Source organism: Histomonas meleagridis (assembly GCF_020186115.1).
Source record: "Histomonas meleagridis strain 2922-C6/04-10x chromosome Unknown contig_95, whole genome shotgun sequence".
Lineage (NCBI taxonomy): Eukaryota > Parabasalia > Tritrichomonadida > Dientamoebidae > Histomonas > Histomonas meleagridis.
The window spans coordinates 203732-224728 of NW_027150927.1; the positions used below are offsets into that span (position 1 = coordinate 203732).

Genomic DNA, 20997 nt, shown 5'->3' on the forward strand with positions numbered 1-20997 from the left:
ACTATTTCTGTATAATTTTTGGAAGAAGCTAAAATAAGTGCTGTCCAAAATAATTTAAATAATTTCCAAATATTATTTTGAAATATCAAATTATTAAAATAAATTCTAAATAAAACAAATAAATATCTTTAGCATTAACATCAATTCCTTTTTGTTTAAGCAAAAATCGAACAGTTTCAACTTGATTTCCAGAACATGCATAATAAAGAGGTGTATAACACTTATAAAAGAAACGCCTTAAAAATATTTAAAACATTAAAAAATTATTTTGGATTTGAAATATTTTTTAAAAACATTTTTGATATTAACACTCATTCTTTTTTCTCTAATAAAAAATTTAACAATATTAATGTAACCTTTAGAACATGCGATTTGAAAAGCTGTTTGAAATAATATTATGGAAATCTCAATTTAAATTTAAAACATAAAATTCAAAAGTTTAAACTTTAAATAGAAAAAATAAAAATCTTCGAAATTAATATCAATACCATTTTGTTCAGATATATATTTAACAAGATCAATGTTTCCTGAAGAAGTTGATTCAATTAGGAGATTATTTGGAATATAATTATTTTTATTGATGAAATATTTGACAAAGAAAAGATTTCCAAGTTTTGCAACCTCTAAAATGTTTTCCCTATCGATTTTTATACCACTTTCTTCCAAAAATGAAAAAACTTCATAATTAAAAGATGTAATACATAACATTACAGCTTCTTCTGGTTTAGTAAAATTAAGAATTTTATTCTCATAAAGATATTTAAAGATATCATTTTGATGAAACATAATTGCTGTTTCATATGCACCTTCAAACGATGAATGATTTTGTTCACATAAATGAATAATTTCTTCATTTCCACCTGCAATTGCATATTTACCTGTATTTGATAAATTTGCACCATTCATAAGTAAATATTTAAAACATTTAACTGCAGAAAAAAATGCTGCATAATCAATTAACGTAACATTTTCTTGATTAATAAAATCACATCTTTCATAAAGCGATGGTTCAATTGTTTGATTAAAATCAAATTTTGTTTGTGATGATATTTCTTGAAGCTTTTCTATATCATCATTTCGAATTATTTTCGCAATTTCATTTGGATTATGTCCTTCTTCAATTAGTTTTTTATGAAGTTCCCAATTATTCTTTGAAAGTTCACTCAAGTTTTCATTAAAGAATTTCTGAAATTGTTCTTCTTCTTTCAATACATGGAAATCTTTTTCTGAAAGATAACGAATAAACAAAAATGTTGACTTAGCTTTTGCAATTTCTTTACTAATAATATTTTGTTCAATTAATTTTTCTAGAAAATAGTAAGATTCATTAATCAAATTCATAAACCATTCAAATATTCATGGATAACGATTGTTACATCCTATTCAGTGAAATGAATAAAGACGCATTATAAAAAGGCAAGGAAATCGAAAAATTAGTTTTGATCATTGAAAATGCATATCGGACAAAAGAAAAATATGAAGTAATAATGAATTGGAGTACAAAAATTGGGAAATAAGTGGGATTTGTTTGCACAACATATCTCAAATAAAAGGAAAGACGAGTGGAAATCAAGATGTCTGACATATCTAAAAAATTGGAATTTTTAGAAAGAGAATTCAATATTTAATTTTTTTTTTTTCACAAGTCTTGTAATGAGTAAAGTATTGAAAAACACGCATAACTGCTACGATAAGGTATTTTTTGAACTTTTTTCGTCTATCTGATTGAACTTTTGAACATTAATTAATCAAATCTAAAAATCAGATGTTTTCCAAAAAAATTTAATTAACAAAAATATTTCAAATACTTATCAATACTTTCTATGGTTTACAAATTATACGAAACGGAACATTGTCTGCATGAAGTCCATGAAGTCTCCGATCACAGCTGAAGTCGGCAGATCCACCCAAGCGCTTGACAACAACATATCGATCAACTTCTCGATCCATTCTTGTGACAACTTCAAAGTCAAATCTCCTTTTTCGAATCCTACGTCGATATCACCGAACTCGTCTCTATAGAACACGTTCAACTTTGTTTTTATGTTTTTCATTATTATTGCTGGCATTGTTGCGTCATTCCCATTTAAATCCATTATCAACAAAAATGTGTTATTAAAATATTCCCTTAGATAATCCATTACGTATTGATATTTCCCATTTTTCGACATACTTAATATGTTACCAGTCAACAGACATATGACCAAATCTTCTTCGCTATTTAAGTCGACGTTATAAGGAGGCAACATGAAGTATAATGGGTTATCAGGTAATTTAGTTAAAGAGAATTGTTTCAATTGTGTTAATGTTAATTCTTTTCCTAAATATCGTTTGCTTAGTTCAATGTCACTAAGTATTTCATCCCATTCATAAAAGTTTTCATTATTTGATACTAAATCATTAAATACAAAATGATGTAATATCGAAACGCGTCGAAGGAATTCATATAAATATTCATTATCAGTATCATTTGCGATTCTTTGTATTTCTTTCATGTTAACATTAATATCATATTCTGTTTGTTGGAGACAAAACTTTAAATATTGTTGAAATGGATCATTCTTTGATATTTCATAATCAATAACTTTCATCCCATGATATATTATATAAAAAAGACTTGGAAACAATATTTTATATTTGTTCTCATCTAAACAATTAGGATTAATTCGATATCGATTTTCTAATAATATAATTTCGGATGATAATGATATAACTGCTTCTTCGAAATTATCATGAAATATTTCTTTGATGAAATCTTTTATATATATTATCATATGTTGAATTTGTTCATTGTTCTTATCATATGTAAATGGGATTTTAGGTAATAAACTATTACGATTACATCGATCAATTGGACATCGTTTAGTTCGTGAGACAAAACAATTCTTATGCATTGTATGTGTACATATACAAAATGATTTAGAAATATAGATAAATGTATCTTTATGATTTTGTGATTGAACTATCGATGGTAATAATGAATCATAATAAAATAATGGATAATATAATGGCTGATCTGAATTTTCATGACAGACTATACATTCATCTTCTTCTTGTTCAATTTCATTATTATTTTTATCATTTTCATTGCCATTATACATTGTGATCTTCTCTTTAAATGATTTCATGATTTGTTCTTTAAGATGATTAGCTTTAGCTTTGTTTTTAATGTTTTCTTCTTTTTGTGGTGCTACATAATTAATTGGCATACGTGTTAATGTATATATACCAAGTTGAAATTCTTCCATTAATTCGAAGATTGATTTAGGCGTTGAATTCTCATATGAAATTCTTTGATAAAAGAATTGATAAAATTCGAAATTTTGTAATTTCTCAGAAAGTTCTTCAATAGAATTCGCAACAATTATTTCATCACTTTGATATAGTTCATATGTATTGATTAATAATGAAGTTTGTAATATTAGATTTAATATATAATTCATATGTGTTGTATGACATTTTAATTTTTTATATATAAATTCATTAATACAATAATATTCAATTGAGTATATCATCGAACAAAATAAAACACTTTTCAAATCCAAATTATAAAATTCTTTTGTAAATTTCGGAAATGGTATTAATACATTTGGCTTCTTCGAATATGTATTAGAAATAGCTTCGTTTAACTTATTACAATCTTCCCATGGCATTATTACATGCCATTCAGAATCATCTGATAAACGAAATGATACACCATTCGCATTAGTAACACGTGTAGAATAACTCATTAAATCATCAGCAAAGTTATTTTTATTAGATTTATTTGTTGCCCATGTCGGGAAATCTTTTAATGTAATTTGTTTCGATTTCATTAATGTCATACAACATAATCTTCGCATTGTATTATAATCATTAATTATACAACATCGATCAAAGATTAAACAACATAAATCATTAAGAAATGTTAATAAAATCGAATTTTGATCTTTTTCATTTTCTTCAATAATATCATATGTAGATAACATTACTTTTATAAATAAGTTTTTATCATTAATTAAGCCTAACATTGCTTGAACCATTGAAAATAATGGTATAAATGTATCGACTTTATTTCGATAATATTTTACTGATAAACAAATTGTTAAAAAAGAACTTTCATTTCGTGCAAAATAATTATAAGTAGAAAGTGATGAAATAGCTATTAATCGTAATGGCATTGTAATATATTTGATTAAAAGTTGATCATATTCAATGTCATTAGTTACAAATTGTTGGAAAAACTCTTTTAAGTTCTTCTTATGTTTAATTGTTTCCCATGATAATGCATGTAAAGGTAAAAACAATGAAAGTGATGTAGTCGGAGATAACACTGATTGAAATGGATTAATCGAATTAAATGCATCGGAATTAATTAATATTTTAAATGGTTCTTCACAGATTATATTCGTTTTTGATATAACTCTAATACTTCGCATTAATTGGAAATTAATTCGATGTAATCCAATTATATAATTCTCTAAATCATCACGTTTATTACCCATTTCTCGATATTGTAAGAAATGGAAATCAATTGTTTCGTTTAAAAACATCGAAAAATTAATAATAAATTCTTCAAAATCTTTAAATTGTTTTCCTGCTTTAATTAAGACAATTAAATATGATAAAAATACATTCGCTTTTGAATATGAAAGTATTTTTACATTTTTCCATGCGCCATAGAAATCAAAGATAGTTTTTAAGCATTCAATAATACATGGACTCCATTTAAAGCCTTGATTAATTAAATCTAATACATGTTCTTTATGAAATGCATGAAAAAGTGGTTGAATGACTTTCTTCATGGAAGATAATGGTGGCCTCTTTGGATTAGCACCAGGAAGTGATGCAAGCCTTATAAGAAATAATAAAAATTTATGAACATTTGGTATAACATTATTAGAAAAATAGATTTTGAAGACAGTATCATTTGTGATGTGACCAATGAACGATAGAAATAGGGTAACGTTCTCCGCCGATAGGGAAAAACAATGTAAAAACATTTCGGATAAATCATAATGTTGTAATGTTAATGTACAACAACGTCGTAAAGAGTCACCTGTGGATAATATTGTGATAAGCCATTGAACAACTAATGGAAAACCTTCTTTGTTATGAACCGCTAAAAATTCAAATTCTTCAAAAAAAACTGAAAATATACACTGACAAAGTAATATTGCGTTGGGTTCGAGTTCTTTTTCGATGTCAAGTGAATCACCTTGATGATCCTTACAAAAACCTTCTTTATGCCATAAATCAAAATCCCCACAATCACAATTGCCACTAAGTGAACGAGATATCCGAACGTGATGTCCTTTGTGATTGCTTTTAATAAAACAGTCTAAGCAAATACAACTATTCGTTTTGATACCACATTCATCACAATGAATTGCATAAGATCTTTTTGTCCATGAGTTTTGGCATGCGGATTTTTTAAAATTTAAAGCACAAAAATCATCCATTGAACCAACATTAAAAACATCAAATAATTTTTGTTCGGAATATGTGATAAACTTCCTTGTGTCGAGTAGAAAAATATGTCGTAAACTTTCTCGTAAAGGATCTTCTAAAAAATTTTGATATCGAGGTTGGTCCATTTTACAAAAAAATTGTAGACTTGGATTTTTAAACGGTCGCACATTTTCTCATTTCGAAAACTTTAGTTCTTTGATATACCAGATAAATTTGAGGTTCATTAACAAAGCGATATTAAATTTCTAATGGCTAAGTGGTTTGTTCACTGTTTCAATGTTAAAAAAATAAGTAAATCAAATTAATGATACAAAATCCAAGCAAGAAATCAAAAAAAAAGTATAATTAAAGAAGAACCAAGTATCTTTGAGTATTATATTTACATTCATATATCAAATATTACAAAAAAAAATAGTTAAAAAGCTATAAAAAAATTCTTTCCGATACGGGGAGTCGAACCCCGCTCCCGTGGATGAAAACCACATATCCTAACCGATGAACGATATCGGAAGACATTTATCATTTTAGAATTTAATATATAATTATATTTCATCAATGAAATTGTTTTTAGAAAATCCAATTGTTGAAAAATAATAATATTGAAACAAAAGGTTTTTTTATTTTGGCTCTATTTATTTATTGGGATAATATTTAAGTATTTCTTCAGAATTTCAGATTCTGGAAACTCGATTATTCCTGCTTGAAGAAGAGATTCTTTGTTTGGATGATCGCATAGCACTGCTAATGCGACAGACCTTTCTACAATCGAACGATTCTTTGGATACATCTTTAGAGCGTTCATTACTGTTGGGAGTACAGGACGAGTATTTTTAATTGTTTGCAGCATTCCATTTACTGAACATTCATATAAGAAAGAAATAATATTTTGGGCGACAATTTGATTGTTTGTATGAACTTGAAGTAATGCTGATGCAACATTAATAATGTTTTGTTCTTCAATTTTAGCTTTAACTTTTTCAGCACACATTGACAAAACCGCAAAACCGTTGGAAACGATAGAACCGTCTTTTGAGGCACCCTTAATTTTAGGCCAAACAGCATCAAATATTGCTGTGTATTTCTCATCTGGTGGTTCTACAACACTGAGCATGTTGGCTAAAAGTATAAATGAAGATACAATAATCATATTTTCTTTTGTAGTTTGAAGATATTCAAGTGCCCAATCAATTGCACCTTGATTATAGCTTTGTTTAGCAACATCTTCCATCTGAACAAGCTTAGATAAAAGCATGAAGCCGGATTCATTCTTCTTTTCAAATAGATTGTCAAGAACACCTTCTGAAACAATTTGTGTCATTTGAGGAACAGTATTTCCAAGATGGAAAAGAAGGAAGTAAACTGCTTCAAACTCATCGTCTGTTATCGGAAGTTGCATTGCTGCACAAACAGGTGGAATAAAATCAGAACGTGCAAGATATGGAATAAGTTCAGCTGGAGAAAGTCTTAAAAATCGTAGTGCATCACCTATAACGTTTGCGTTGTTCTTCCAGTGCTCCATTGCTATTCTAATAATCATGAAACCATTAAATACATCTCCAATACCTTTTTCTGCGCATATTCTGGCAGCTGAAATGCATCCAACAACTATCATTTCGTTGTCCATATGTAATTGCATTGCTCCAAATAAAACTCTTGATGCACCAGTATCATTAATTTTCTTAATAAGATCATCACTGAGTTCATTTTCAGTTAGATAAGTCATAAGGGCTGTGAGGCTAGCCATGAGATTCATTTCACTGATAATATGTAGTACGATCATGCCGAATGGTTTTAACTGGGCATCTGTTTGTTCAAAATTCTCAGGTATTCCAACTACCTTAAGAACGCGTTTCATTGCAGCTTGTCCTTCATCGCTTATTTTCAATGCGTTTGATAATGAATATTCTTGAAGTGCGTCAAGTAATTGGGTTTTAGCTTCAAGAACTTGACCTTTACGAAGGTAAGCCAATGAAAGTACTTGAATTAATGGATCTTTGTTTAATACATCTTCCTTTACAACTTTACTTTCGTCGTCTGGTCTTTTTTCTTTGTACAAAGTAATAACAGCATTAGCGTCTGATAGTGCGTCATCTTTTTTATCCAAGAATAGATTACACATTGATCTATTCAATAAGCATGTAGATTTTAGTACAACTTTTTCATCCGTATCTGTTTCTATCTTATCTATTACTTTATTAAAATGTTCAATAGCCTTTTGCCAATGTTTCTTGTTCATACATTGGATCCCATAATCCTTCAGCTTGATGAAATCGTCCATTTCAAGCAAAGAGTTTATGGCCATTTACTTAAATTCAAAATTTGAATTGAAGACGTTCAAAAATTTTCAAAAGAAAAAAGTGACTGTTTATTGATGAAACCGCTATAGGCATTTAATAAGAGTATGGATTTGTTGGTGCATTTTGATTGATGCCAAGATAGCCGCCGGTTGGTGGAACTGGTTGTGTGTTTGCAGGATAGTTATTAACTGGTGGTAAATATTGATTTTGAGGAACTTGATATCCACCTTGTGGAGGTGGAGCTTGTTTAGGAGGTGGTTGGTAATATGTTGGTGGGATTGATGGATTAGGATTTGTTGAATATGGAATTACAGGTTTGGGTGGTTGCTTCTCAATTTCAGATGGTTGTGGATAATGTGGATATGCTTGTTGAATTGGTGGAGTTGTTGGTGGATAAGCCTTTGGTTGTTGTGGTGGATATCCTTGTTGTGGTGGATATCCTTGTTGTGGTGGATATCCTTGTTGTGGTGGATATCCTTGTTGTGGAGGATAACCTTGTTGTTGAGGTGGATAGCCTTGAGCTGGTGGATATTCAGTTGGTGGAGCTGGGTAGAAGCATTGTTGTGGTCCTGAAGTATTTTCTGTTGGTTGTGGTTGTATAGGTGCTTGTGGTTGAACAGCTTGTCCTGGTGTAGTTCCTGCCTTAGCTAATGTTACTGGTGAAGGTGGTGCCCTGAATGGATGTGCAGATGTTGAAGCAAGATGGATACGTAAATGAATACGAACCAATCCATACTTAGAGCTCTTGCACTTTAAGTCAAACCATTGTTCAAGAACAGTATTAGCAACAAACAAGTTAATTGGCAATTGAAGGGTACCAACTGTGTCATCGCTACCCATAATGTTTTCTAGTTTTAAGGTGAGCAAGAACATTTGTGTTTTTGGATTTGTTACCATTAAGGTAAAAGTTTGGTTCCATCTTGGTTGTGTATCATTAGGGATAATGTTTGTTCTTCTTTGAAGGCTGTTTCCTATGACCTGTAAATAACAGTATGTTGATGGAAGGCCCTTCTTCTTGATGTTCGTAAGCCCTTCAGCTTCGATTACACATACGTGGAGATTCATTCTAAAAATGATAAGATGACTTTTCTGAGGAAAACGATAGTTTTATCGGAACTTTTTTTATTCAAAGTAATCGTAAAAATCTGAATTTGAATGGGGTTACGGTGATATAAACCGTTGCATTTACTCGGTTTGACCAAATTACAATTGAAAAAAATGTTGTGATACTGGTGATCAATTGGAGAAGAAATCAGATTTCCTATAACTTTGATTACTTAAAATATTACAATAAATTTAATGACATATTTATTTCTAAAAAATCATAATAAATTTTTATTTCTAACAAAAGAAAAATTTGGTTAAAAGTTAGCGGTCATTGAACAATAGAACTCTCAAATTTGAATGAAACCGAGAAAATTTTCTTTCTGACGTTGATAACTTTTCAATTAAAAAAAATCTGACATTTGATAATAACTTATTATTTGCACATAAAATTTCGTTAAACAAAAGTAAAAAAAATACAAAAGTTTAATAATATGATTAAAACAATTTCCTATGCAAAATCCGACACGCACCAAAAATGAGCGAAACCATTTTCATCTCCTGTCATAAAAATTTCATTTATATGATTTGCGCATTTTATAGGATAAATATGTTTATGTAATGATTCGATATTTAAATTTATCTCATCGTTGTCATTATCATCATTATTAATCATTAAATTCTTTTTTAATTCTCCGTCGAAAAGTAATAAACTATTTTGGAAATCCATACAATCGACATAAACGACATTTAAATCGTTTATAATTACACCATTACCATCATAAGGCAACACGAACGAATTTTTCATATTAAAAACAAATTCAGGATGATTCGCCTCAGTATCATAACATATGACATTATCCGGAGTAGCGACAATGAAATTACATTGATTTCTATTCACAAGTGCTAAACTTAACACAGATGGAGTATATATATTCGAAATAGGTAACATTATTCGCGTATCGAATATTGTCACAAGTCCCTCATTAAATCCGACTCCTAATAAAACGTTATTCCTCCATGTACAAAAAGAAGAAGTTGAAAAAAGATTATTACCAAATGTTATAGTGTTTTGTATATTATAATCTCTCTTATCAAAGATAATCATTTTCCCTTTTTTCGATATTCCATATAATATATTCGGATCAGTTGAAATAATATTTGTTACTGGTGACTCGAAATTTATATTCGTTTCTGTTCTTTGTTTAGTGTTTAAATCTATTAATGAAAGTTTTCCTATTTCATTAGCAATTGCAATTGAATTTGTATTACGAATTTGTGTAATTGCTGAAACGCCATTTTCTTCTTCAATAAATAAATATGAGCGTTTGTTTCGTGGCGCTAAATAAACATTTCCTTTAGTGTCTGACATTATTCCGAATAAATTTTCTTCATAAATCGGACTCATTATTGAAATTGGATAATCTGAAATTTTATAACTTGAGATAAAACGTGGAGAAATTGTTATGCCGATATGTGTCATTAATGATTCAGTTTCAAATTTCTTTTTTTCAATTGATTTTATTATGTTCTTATGATATTGTTGTGGCTCTAATAAATCATGAATAAATAAACTTAAGTTTTCATATTCGAAAAAATTAGGAAGTAATCGAAATATTTTTGTTGTATAATATTTGAAGTTTGGTGAATTTATTGTTTCTTTAAATTCTAATATTAAGAAATATAATTCGGGTGTTAATGTTTTAGGAAATAAATTTTGTTCTAAAAGCCATAAAATATTTGATAAATATGAAATTATATTTTTTTCTATTTTTTCTTCTTTTATTAATGTTAAAATTATTGTTGGAATATCTTTATAAAGTTGTCTTAATAAATGTTTTTCATTCGAATTTTCATAATATATTCGATAAATTCGGAATATTCCTATTTTAAGTTTAACATTATTTTCGGATGTTAAACATGAAAACATTAACTTATGGAAATATATAAATGATTCATAATTTAATTTATCAATAATCAAATACATAGAATGAATAAATCCTTTAATAACAATAACTTCTGTTTCATTCTTAATGAAATTTAACATTTCAAATGCATATTGTATTATATCTGATTGAAGTTTATACATACTAATTGTCATTAAAGGACAAACATTTGCTGTTGTTGTTCGAAATCCAATTGATTGATTATTTACTGCTTTACATATAATTGGTATTACATATTTTTGGAATATAATTTGAAATCCATCAGGAATATTTTTTAAAGAACAAATTATTTTATAAATACATGTTAATGAATTGGATTTAACAATGTCAGAAGGTGTTTTAAGTAATGAACAAAAATGTGGTAAAACTCTATTTAGTTTAAAAATATCATTTAATGGTAATGAATAATCGTAAATAAAATTCATAAAATAAACGGTTTCTTGTACCTTTGAAGAATTCGAAAGATAACGCAAAAATATCCCTAAAAACAAAAGTCTTGATTCAGTTGGGAGATTTTCAAATAGTAATTCAAACGATGGTATTAATGATATAATATGTTTTAATTCTACTTCACCAGAAAAAAATTGTGACGATTGTTCTGATAATTGTGAGAAAGAAGGTGGGAAATATTCATGATATTTCTTGAAAACTGTGATTCTTTCATCAGGATCTAATGACAATAAAGATTTTATAAACGGTCGTATTTCGGTTGGAACTTTTTCAAGCTTTTCAGTGATGTCAATTTGCGACTTACGATATTGAATTAATTGGGAAAATGTAAAAAGATGGGATTCTGTGAAAAGATAGTAAAGAACAAGACCGGTAGAAAAAAGATCCATAGGGAATGTGCCTAACCCAAAGATAGCACTTTCAATTTGTTTGTTGGAATCAATGATTTGATCAGGGGAAAGATAACAATACCCTTCAGAGGCAGTTGTGAAGTAGTGATGAAATAATTGTGGTTTGTCTTCTTTAATGTGAGATGGCTTAAATGGAGATAAATCACTGATTTTAACTTCTAAATCTAATGAAACAAATACATTGTGTGGGTTTATAGATCCATGAATGAGATTGATCTCATGGAGTGAATTAACTGCTGATATGATTTTGAAAGAAATCCATAATTTTTCGATTGATTCAAGTGGTGGATATTCTTCAATTCTTTGAGAAAGTGTAAATTCGTACTTTGGCCGGATTAGGAAAGCGCAATTATCGACTACATGAATTGCATTATATACTCCAATATTATCAATCTTATTCATTGAATCTTTTAATATGTTAAAATAAATTTCGCAGCTCCCTATTAAACTCATTTGTTTTAGTGGTGCATTTGACTGAAATGCTTTTACAATAACTGGGTTTCTTTTTTTATCAATACAATCAAGGTTAAGAGCAAATGTTCCTGATTCATTAAATTTTTTGACTGTAATTCCAAAGTAGTGGAGATAATCAGAATACCAATTTCCCATAGAAGGAATTACTACTTCATTTCCCATTTTTTAAGTTCGTTTAGGGCGCCCAAATGTTTTGAATCCATAAAACGGTTATTCGTTTTAGTAAAATTTTTGGAATTAAAAGAAATTTGAAGCATTTCCTTTTTTATTAAAACCCAAAATCATCTTTCACCATGATGACGAATGCGATTTTTGTAGGTATAAATGAGTGAGTATATAAAAGATCGAAACAGATATAATTAAAACTAATGTAATTCCACTTAACAACAATAGATAAAAAATCCCTGGTGGCATTTTATATTTTGGGGAAGATGGTTCAAATGTTGTTTCTTTATATGTTTTTTCGAAGTTTATTTTATTTTCGCTTTGTTCTTTCCAATCAAATACTTTTTTGGGTTCATCAGGTTTATTTTTAGCAAAAAATTCTTCCAAAGTTATATGTTTTGTTTCACTTATTATTGTCTTTGTTCCAATAGATGCAAATGCTGCAACATGTACATAAGAAAAATGATAATATTTATCAACTGGAATAGTTCCATGAGAAATTTTAGCATCTGCTTGTTTTACTGATGTAATATTTGTGTTATCATAAATATCATTTATATATAGATATTTAATTTTCAATGTAGAATAATCAAATTTAGTCATATCTGATAAATATTGCTTCTTACCACTGGGTGTAAATCCAATAATTTTATAATAATATTCTTTTCTCTTTATACTTAATTTTAATGTTTTGGTATATAAATCTTTTATTACTGTAGGTTTATTAAGTTTTAATGCGTATTGAAATGAATTATCATAAGTATATTGAAGTGACGTTTTTTGATATAAATAACATAAAACGTTAACAAGAGTTTTCCTTTCGTTTTCTGTTATTAAATGTTTACTATGACCAATTTGAATCATTGCTGTATTTTTAAATGTTGTTAAATAATATCTTGGATCTACGTATGTATATTCTGATAATAATGAATTTGGAATTTCATATTTAAAGCTTTCTGCTTGTAATAATGGTGTAAAATACCCAGAATTTTCTAAATAATATTTGTCATCATATAAATTCATCCATACATCACCAAATGCTGCATTGTTATTTGTATGTGTTAATGCAATTGGAAATTGTGAATCTTCTATTTTATATGGATAATTCGTTACTAATCCTCTTTTTGAGATTTTAACTTTTGAAGCATAATATTTAAATTCATTCAAGATGCTTCCAATACAGAGTTGGTATGGTTGACATTTCTTAATAAACGGATTGACTGCAGTTAATATTCCAAATTGATCAGCAAGATTACCAAATCCTTCAGTATAGCCATAAATATATCCAACTACATCATGTGTGAATAAAATACCATAGCCTAAATTAAGGTAATTAGTTACTTTTTCTACCACACGATATTTCGGAAAGTTTTTACCAAATTTATCCCAAGAACCAAAAACGATTACATCATACTTTTTCATTTCGTCCAAATTTAAAAAATTAAAATCAAGAAATGAAATAGGTGTTACATGAATAAATTGTTGATTATTAACAGGATTCTTACCAGATGCATTAAATGAATATGTTTTGTTTTCGAATTCAAAACTACCACCTTCCATCCATACTTTTAAAGAAGCTGATAAATGCATCTCACCAGAATTAGTATGATCGTCATACATGAAAGTAACCTTAGGAATTACATAATTTTCATCACCATCAGGATAAACATTTAAAACTTTTATTTTTTTAGTTGTTCTAAAATCAAAAGAACTAATAGGGTTCCAATCAAAACCACCATTATCTGATCGATATGCCACATATGTTAAGTTTTGAGATGTATCACTAAAAGACCATTTTAATAAAACATCTTGTTGATTTAAGGAAATATCGAGTTTAATCTTTTCTTCCGATTTAATAAAACCAATCAAGATAAGAAACATTTGGTGGAATATAAATTAGTGTTTTAGAAAACTTTATCTTATTTCATTAAAAGCTTTCATTTTCACTTCGTTTTTTTTGTTTTAAAAGGTAATTGTTAAAAACTATTTTATTTTTGAACTGAATTAAACAGGCATCTTGTTACAAGTAATAAAAAAATTAAAGATACGTTTTGCGTAGAAAAACTATGTTCTCATAAACTTAATGAAAATAAAAAATAATATATTTGTCACTCAAATTGATTAAACTTAAACACATTAAAGTTTAAGACAAAACGCAATTTTTTCCAATTTCAACAATAAATTAAAAAATGTAATTTTAACATCAATTTATTGGAGTCCTTATTGTGATATTTTTTGTTGTTGTTTAAAAAGTATTTCATGAAATAGCTTCCTTAAAATATAGGTAGAAAAATATTAAAAGAAGGAGAATAAGAATTTTGGATAAATAAGTCAAATCTTTACACTCATTGTTTCTTAAATTAACCTAAAAAAATTTTGAAGGTTTTGTTCTTTTTTAATGCTTCAGCTAAAATTTCACATAACATTTCAGCCAGATGAAAGCGAGCGATCCACAAACCCAAAGCCATCTCACAGCTCAAGAAGCAATAAAAAATTCACAACAATGGGCTAACGCAGTTAGAAGAGACGCAATTGCAGCTACTCTTCTAGATCCAAATTTAATGTGCTTTCATTCAGTCGCTACAGATGAACCAGAATCTGTCGTTCGTTCGAAACTTATGGAACAAATGGCCAGTGGATATAAACCTAGCCCAATTAGGGAACTACAAAGTTTTCTCCCAACTTTAATTACAAATGTGAAATAAAAATTAAATTGTTTTCGTTATATTCATCTTAAAATTTGTTCCTCATCAAAACATCAATATTATTAATGCAATCATCCTGATATAAGCGTACATTTGTTTCAAGGCATTGCCATTATTTGTTCCTTATTAATCCTTATATTTTTAAAAAATGATGATCAAATAACATGTTTACGAGTTAGAATTTTTTATCATTATGAGCACCTTCCAAAACTCAAGTAACTTGATTCAAGAATTAGACAATTATTAAGGCTTATTAATTCCATGACTAAATCATTTCAAAATTTTGTATTTTTTCTTCATCTAATTTTATATAAAAGAAAAAAATGTACATATGTAACAAGGTGAAATAGCTTTAATCAACAGTTTACTAAGTTCAACGATAGATAATTCTGAGTATTTCGTATCAAAAAGCATTCAAACATGTATCGTTTTGTCACTCTTTTGTTTCTTTTGTCTCCTTATTTTCTTCATCTTTTTCTTCTTCTTCGCTTTCATCTATTGCATATCCATTATCCTGTGCATCTTTTTGCACCAAATATTTCACTTCTTCCTTGAAGCTAGCAGCGTTATAAATTTCTTGCTCGAACAATTCCTTCATGAAGTAGTCGCCCCACTTTTGCCACTGAATTCCCGTTTCGAAATCGCATGAAACTCTTTCGAATTTTGTTTTCTTTGGAAATATTTCATCAACATCGACACCGTCGATTACTTCACCGAATTCATCACTTCCAACTTTAGAATATTTCTTAAATTTTGATATTACAGTTTTATTAAATTTCAAAATTAGATTTAATTCATTTGAATTTTCTTCTTTTTCTTCCAATAATTTCTTGAAATATTTTGTTTCCTTAACAATAACAATTAGAAATCCATTTTCTTTGTTACATTCATTTTGTATCATTTTTACAAAACCTTTTAATAACATATCAATGCAATAACTATTGTTATCTTTAACACATTGTTTAAATAACTGAATGACTTTTGTTGCTGTCGAAACTAAATATTTATAAACAAACTCAGAAACAATATAAAACAAAAACGCAAATTTCGTTAATATATATTTCGATGTTGGTACTAAATTTAATAAAAACTCAAATAAGACATCAGCATAAGAACCATTGTGCGGCTTAAAGTTACAACTAAATCCATCTAAACATGGATTGTTTAATTCTTTTGCGGCGCCTTCATTCATTAAAATATTAATTAATGAAGATATGATGATGTTATGTATATACGTAACACCTGTTTTCTCATGTGAATATTGTGATGAATCTAAAAGTTGATGAATAAAATCATTCGACTTATTCTCTTTTGATAAAAATTCACCAAACGTCGGATGATAATAACTTAACATAAAGAAAAATGTTATCAGTTCTGATGCATATGGATATAATGGACCAAAAGTTGGCTTTATCGGATTATTCGTATCATAAAATGCAATTAAAATTTTTTCGGAATCCATATTTGATATAGAACTTTGAAATACACAATTCTCAAAGAGACGGATAGATAAAATAATACAATTTCGTAATGGTTTGGAAAGTTGTTCATTGCGTCGTTCAAGAAATGTAAGTGAATTGTACCTCGACGATAACTGACAAACGGATTCAATGAACTTTTTGTGCGGAAAGTCAAAAAATGGAATTGAAAGAGTTTTGATCGTTATCGTTGAAGGAAGAAAGAAATTTGGTGATGCGAAGAAAAGAAGAGCATGAACAATGTCAAAGCGAGCTTGGCTGAAAAGACTATTGCCAAATGATGACTGAGTCCAAATTTCTTGGTCAGCTTCAATTGTGAGACCTTTCTTAAATAAAAGTTGTGAAATTGTTCGAATGTATGAAGTAATGATTTTGCCATTACACTGGGAAGCTACAAAGTTAATAGCATTTAGCTTATCTTGATCAATGTTTGATTGTTCATTTTGAGGATTATGTTGTTCTACTTGGGGTGAAGCTTGTTGAGGAGATTGAAGAGCAGGTTTCGAATTTTCATTTTGATTTGAATCTTCATTACTTGGTTTAGAATTTTCTTCATGCTTTGTTGCTTCATATGCTATTTTTTTCATTTCATTTTTTATTACTATGTATTGATCACCAAGGCCGTTTTCAATATATTTTAATAATGAAGTCAGAAAACTATTATAAATAAGAACCTCAGTACAACATCTAAATATATTCAAGTTTAAATGAAGTTGGTTAACGATATCTATAGGAAATTCTGTTTTTGATTCAGCGGCATTCAACATTGTTAAGTGTTGATAACTATAAGTCATAAGGTTGATTAAATTTTGGGGATATTTTAATGCTACTTCATTCAATAAACGAGGATAAGGTAAAACAAATTCTGATTGATTTGTTGTTGATGCAAGAATACTTGTCCACAAAGGATCATTGATGTCATAACTTTTCATAGAAAGCCTTGCGAGAAGTGTCATGTATTGATCTTTAGATTCGGACACTCCCATTTTATGAGATGAAAAAAATTGAGTTTATTATGATCGACATCAAACTTTTTGAAAGTTGTCAAATTGTACAAATTGAAAATTAACAAACGGATTTTTTTATATAAAAAAGATTTTTTTGTTTAATAAAAAAAATTATCCAAATTTAAACAGAAAGAATGAATTTGTTTACAAAAACATATATAAAAAATACATTAATCACTTTGAGATTCAATTTTCAAATCATCAAAATGTTCATAGATATTTTCTTCATATTTAAAATCATCATTTTCATCAGCACCAACAACATTTTCCTCATTCATTGTTGGCTTTATATTCTTAACTCCATAAAATCCTCCTTGAACAAGAATAAGAGCGAACAGACAAAATGTTACAGATGTTCCGAATTGAGAAGATAAAATGGAATACGCAAAAATAGTCAAAAACGAAAAAATCCAGTTCAAAGACGAAAGCAATGAAAGTCCCGTTTGGCGAACATTGCTTGGGAACAGCTCAGGCACAACAAGCCATGTTATAGGGCCTAATCCAAAACAGAAAAAGAACAAAAACGCAAAAGCAGCAAAAATTTCTATATATGCACTAAGATGAAGAAATTCGCAAAGAGCTAAAAGAAAAACAGAAGTAGCAGAGCCAAATAAAGATAGGGCCCACGCTTTAACTCGGCCAATCTTATCTATGAGAAAGATACAAATAATGCATGAAAAGCATTGTGCTGATGCAGCAATTGTGGAACCTGATTTACTTGTGATAATAGATCCTAGATTGGTAAGAACAGCATTAATGCCACTGAACTGTTGGAAAAACATAAGTAAAATACCTATTATAAGATTTTTGCGATATTTGACATCGAATAATGAATTGCTAATATTATTTGATACAAGTTCTTGATCGTCTTGCAAGGAAGAATAACTAACATCTGGGATTTTGAGCGAGAAAATAAGAAGAAGATCTGTAATAACCATGGAAAATATTGCAAGTGGTTTCCATTTAAGATACATTCCAACAAAGTTCGCTAAAAAGATTCCAATGGTTATACCTAGCTGGTGCATAGAACCATAAATATTGCGAAATTCATCTGGAGTGATATCAGATATATAACCAGGAAATACTGCTGATATTCCACCAAGTGCAATGCCTAATAAACCACGGTGAAGTATAACAATTCCTGGATAATCAGCTGCTGTGATAATGAGAATAAGCCAGGAAAGAATACAAAGAACTGATATTGCTTGAACAATTCTTCGTTTTCCTCGTTTAGCGAAAATACCCGTATAAAGTGGTCCTAAAACTGCTGTGAGTGATGATATTGAGTTGAAAAAATTAACTTCAAATGGTTTCATATGAAAGTAAAGTATAATATCTTTTAATGTTGGCGATGGATAAGCAATCCCAATCCCAAGAGAAATAGATCCAAGTGTAAGAATTAAAACAGGAATAAATGCTCTTGACAAAATCGCAGCCTTCAGTGACATTTCTTTCGTTTAGAATTTTGAATTAACTCACAAAAAACGGATCAAATTTCTTGCAAAATATACAATGCTTATTTGGTCAAAGCGAAAATGATCCTATTTTTAATCACATGAATGGAACGCTTAACTAATGCAAAAATTAATGTTACCATGAAACTCTCAAAATTAGAATGTAATTTTTTGTTTTCAGCAAAAAAAATTAAATTATTGATATAGTAAAATTAATTGCTAGTGAGCTCAAATCCACTAATGATTGCTAAAGTAATTTTGTATTCCTTTTCACATTATATTACAAAAATACTAAAAATTATAACAATATTTCTTGCAATATGATTAAAATCTTTTCCCTAAAAAAGAGGAAATATTTTAAAAACCATTATTGGGAAATTGGGAAATACACAAAAAATAGAATTTCTGTTTTTTTTTTTAAATTTTTATACTTCAGAAAAAAGTCAATATTCATTCATTACAAGAAGATAGAAATGCGTGTAAAAAAAAATAAAATCAAAAATAAACTATTTTTAGTTTAGATCATTCATTAAACTGAATTCAGCCGATCATCGTTATAATTTTTAGCGTCTTCACCCATTTCTTTTCCTTTTGTTTCTGGCATGAAGAAAAATCCGTATATTGCTGCGCAAGTACAAAAACAGCCAAAAAGAAAGAAACTCCAGCTCGGAGTCAACTTTTCCGTGATGAAAGGCCAAACAAAGACAGTGGCTGATGAAATCAACCAATTTAATCCTGTCATTATTGAAACAGCAAGTGTTCTTACTGAATCAGGGAACAATTCAGGAACAATCATCCAAGGAACAGGACCAAATGCAATACCGAAGAAGAACACGTCGGTGAACAAAGAAACCAAAGATAAGAATGGATTAATTTTCCATAATTCTTGTGCCCATATTAAGAACAAGGCAAGCATTTGTCCTGCAGATGAAACTATCCATGATGGTCTCCTTCCAAGCTTATGAATTACGAAGGACGCAATCAATGTTGCAATAACTTGTGCAATTCCTGTAATGAGAGAACAAACAGCTGGTGATATCTGAATGTTTGCATCTTTAAATATTTTTTCTAAGTTGGTTAAAATTGGATTGATACCAGAAAACTGTTGAAAGACAATTAAAAGAAAAGAAGAAAATAATGGCGGAAAGAATTTCTTTTGTAACAAACTTTCTTTTTCTACATCAGTTTCTTCTTGATTTGCTGGACTTTCTGGAACAAACCAAATTAAAATACATAAAAGTAATGGTGATATCATACACACAAATGCTAATGTTCTCCATATACAAAAAATACCTAAGAAATAAACCCATACAATTCCTAATGTAATCATAAGTTGATGAATTACACCATATGAACCACGATATTTAGAAGGTGCTGTTTCAACAATATACATAGAACAAACACCCGAAAATCCACCAGTACAAATACCCATGAGAGACCTTGCAAGAAAAGCAAGCCAATAATAATTAAGTTTCGTAACTCCAAGCAATATCCATGAAATAAATGATACAACAGAAATTGTAAATGTCATCTTCTTTCTTCCTAAAAGTGGAATAAGAAAATTATTGATTGGACCACCAAGAATACCAAATAAAGGATGCAATGTATTAAAGATATTTGCTTGTGTTGGGTTAAGGTTCAATTCTTTTTGTAATGGTTCACCAGCTGGAGAATAATATGCAATACCAAGACCACATATAGAGGAACCAATACCAATTATTAATACATATAATAGATGTCTACTAAAGAAGCTCATTATAAATATGTTTTTGTCTAATCCAAAACTTTACAAAGGAGAGGATTTTGATACAAATAAAAAAATTCAATTTAATAAATTTTATTTGAATGAAAAAGCATGAGTTTTTTGATTACGAATTCTTTGGAAAATGTATTTGATAACATTTAACGAACAAAAAAATTATTAGAAACATAATAAATGAGACAATATTTGTGAATTTTCAATTTTTCATTTGGAAAATTATTAAATACTATTGAGATTAAGTTTTTTTATTTAATATAAATCAAATAATATAAATAGATTTCAAAACATGTCCAATTTGAGAGAAATCTTTCTGTGAATTCAGCGTTCAGAATCCTGTCACTTTTAATTACAAAT

The 20997-nt window shown here is 28.6% G+C and overlaps 7 protein-coding genes across 7 annotated transcripts; 1 reads left to right on the top strand and 6 right to left on the bottom strand.

Annotated features, from left to right (window-relative positions):
• Positions 1 to 1835: 1835 nt before the first annotated feature.
• Positions 1836 to 2249, bottom strand: GO595_009745 (uncharacterized protein; the record flags this gene model as incomplete). The annotated part of the gene is made up of 1 exon (XM_067923464.1): positions 1836 to 2249. One exon carries the CDS (start codon positions 2247 to 2249, stop codon positions 1836 to 1838), a length of 414 nt encoding a protein of 137 aa, XP_067770055.1.
• Positions 2250 to 6079: 3830 nt separating this feature from the next.
• On the bottom strand, positions 6080 to 7570 carry GO595_009746 (uncharacterized protein; the record flags this gene model as incomplete). Its single annotated transcript, XM_067923465.1, has 1 exon — positions 6080 to 7570. One exon carries the CDS (start codon positions 7568 to 7570, stop codon positions 6080 to 6082), a length of 1491 nt encoding a protein of 496 aa, XP_067770056.1.
• A 271-nt stretch (positions 7571 to 7841) lies between these two features.
• GO595_009747 (XYPPX repeat family protein) lies at positions 7842 to 8813 on the bottom strand (the record flags this gene model as incomplete). The annotated part of the gene is made up of 1 exon (XM_067923466.1): positions 7842 to 8813. One exon carries the CDS (start codon positions 8811 to 8813, stop codon positions 7842 to 7844), a length of 972 nt encoding a protein of 323 aa, XP_067770057.1.
• A 5859-nt stretch (positions 8814 to 14672) lies between these two features.
• GO595_009748 (uncharacterized protein) lies at positions 14673 to 14942 on the top strand (the record flags this gene model as incomplete). Its single annotated transcript, XM_067923468.1, has 1 exon — positions 14673 to 14942. One exon carries the CDS (start codon positions 14673 to 14675, stop codon positions 14940 to 14942), a length of 270 nt encoding a protein of 89 aa, XP_067770058.1.
• Positions 14943 to 15375: 433 nt separating this feature from the next.
• GO595_009749 (uncharacterized protein) lies at positions 15376 to 17406 on the bottom strand (the record flags this gene model as incomplete). Its single annotated transcript, XM_067923469.1, has 1 exon — positions 15376 to 17406. One exon carries the CDS (start codon positions 17404 to 17406, stop codon positions 15376 to 15378), a length of 2031 nt encoding a protein of 676 aa, XP_067770059.1.
• Positions 17407 to 17597: 191 nt separating this feature from the next.
• On the bottom strand, positions 17598 to 18875 carry GO595_009750 (major facilitator superfamily transporter; the record flags this gene model as incomplete). The annotated part of the gene is made up of 1 exon (XM_067923470.1): positions 17598 to 18875. The coding sequence occupies one exon, from the start codon at positions 18873 to 18875 to the stop codon at positions 17598 to 17600; it is 1278 nt and encodes a 425-aa protein (XP_067770060.1).
• Positions 18876 to 19410: 535 nt separating this feature from the next.
• On the bottom strand, positions 19411 to 20637 carry GO595_009751 (major facilitator superfamily transporter; the record flags this gene model as incomplete). The annotated part of the gene is made up of 1 exon (XM_067923471.1): positions 19411 to 20637. One exon carries the CDS (start codon positions 20635 to 20637, stop codon positions 19411 to 19413), a length of 1227 nt encoding a protein of 408 aa, XP_067770061.1.
• Positions 20638 to 20997: the final 360 nt, after the last annotated feature.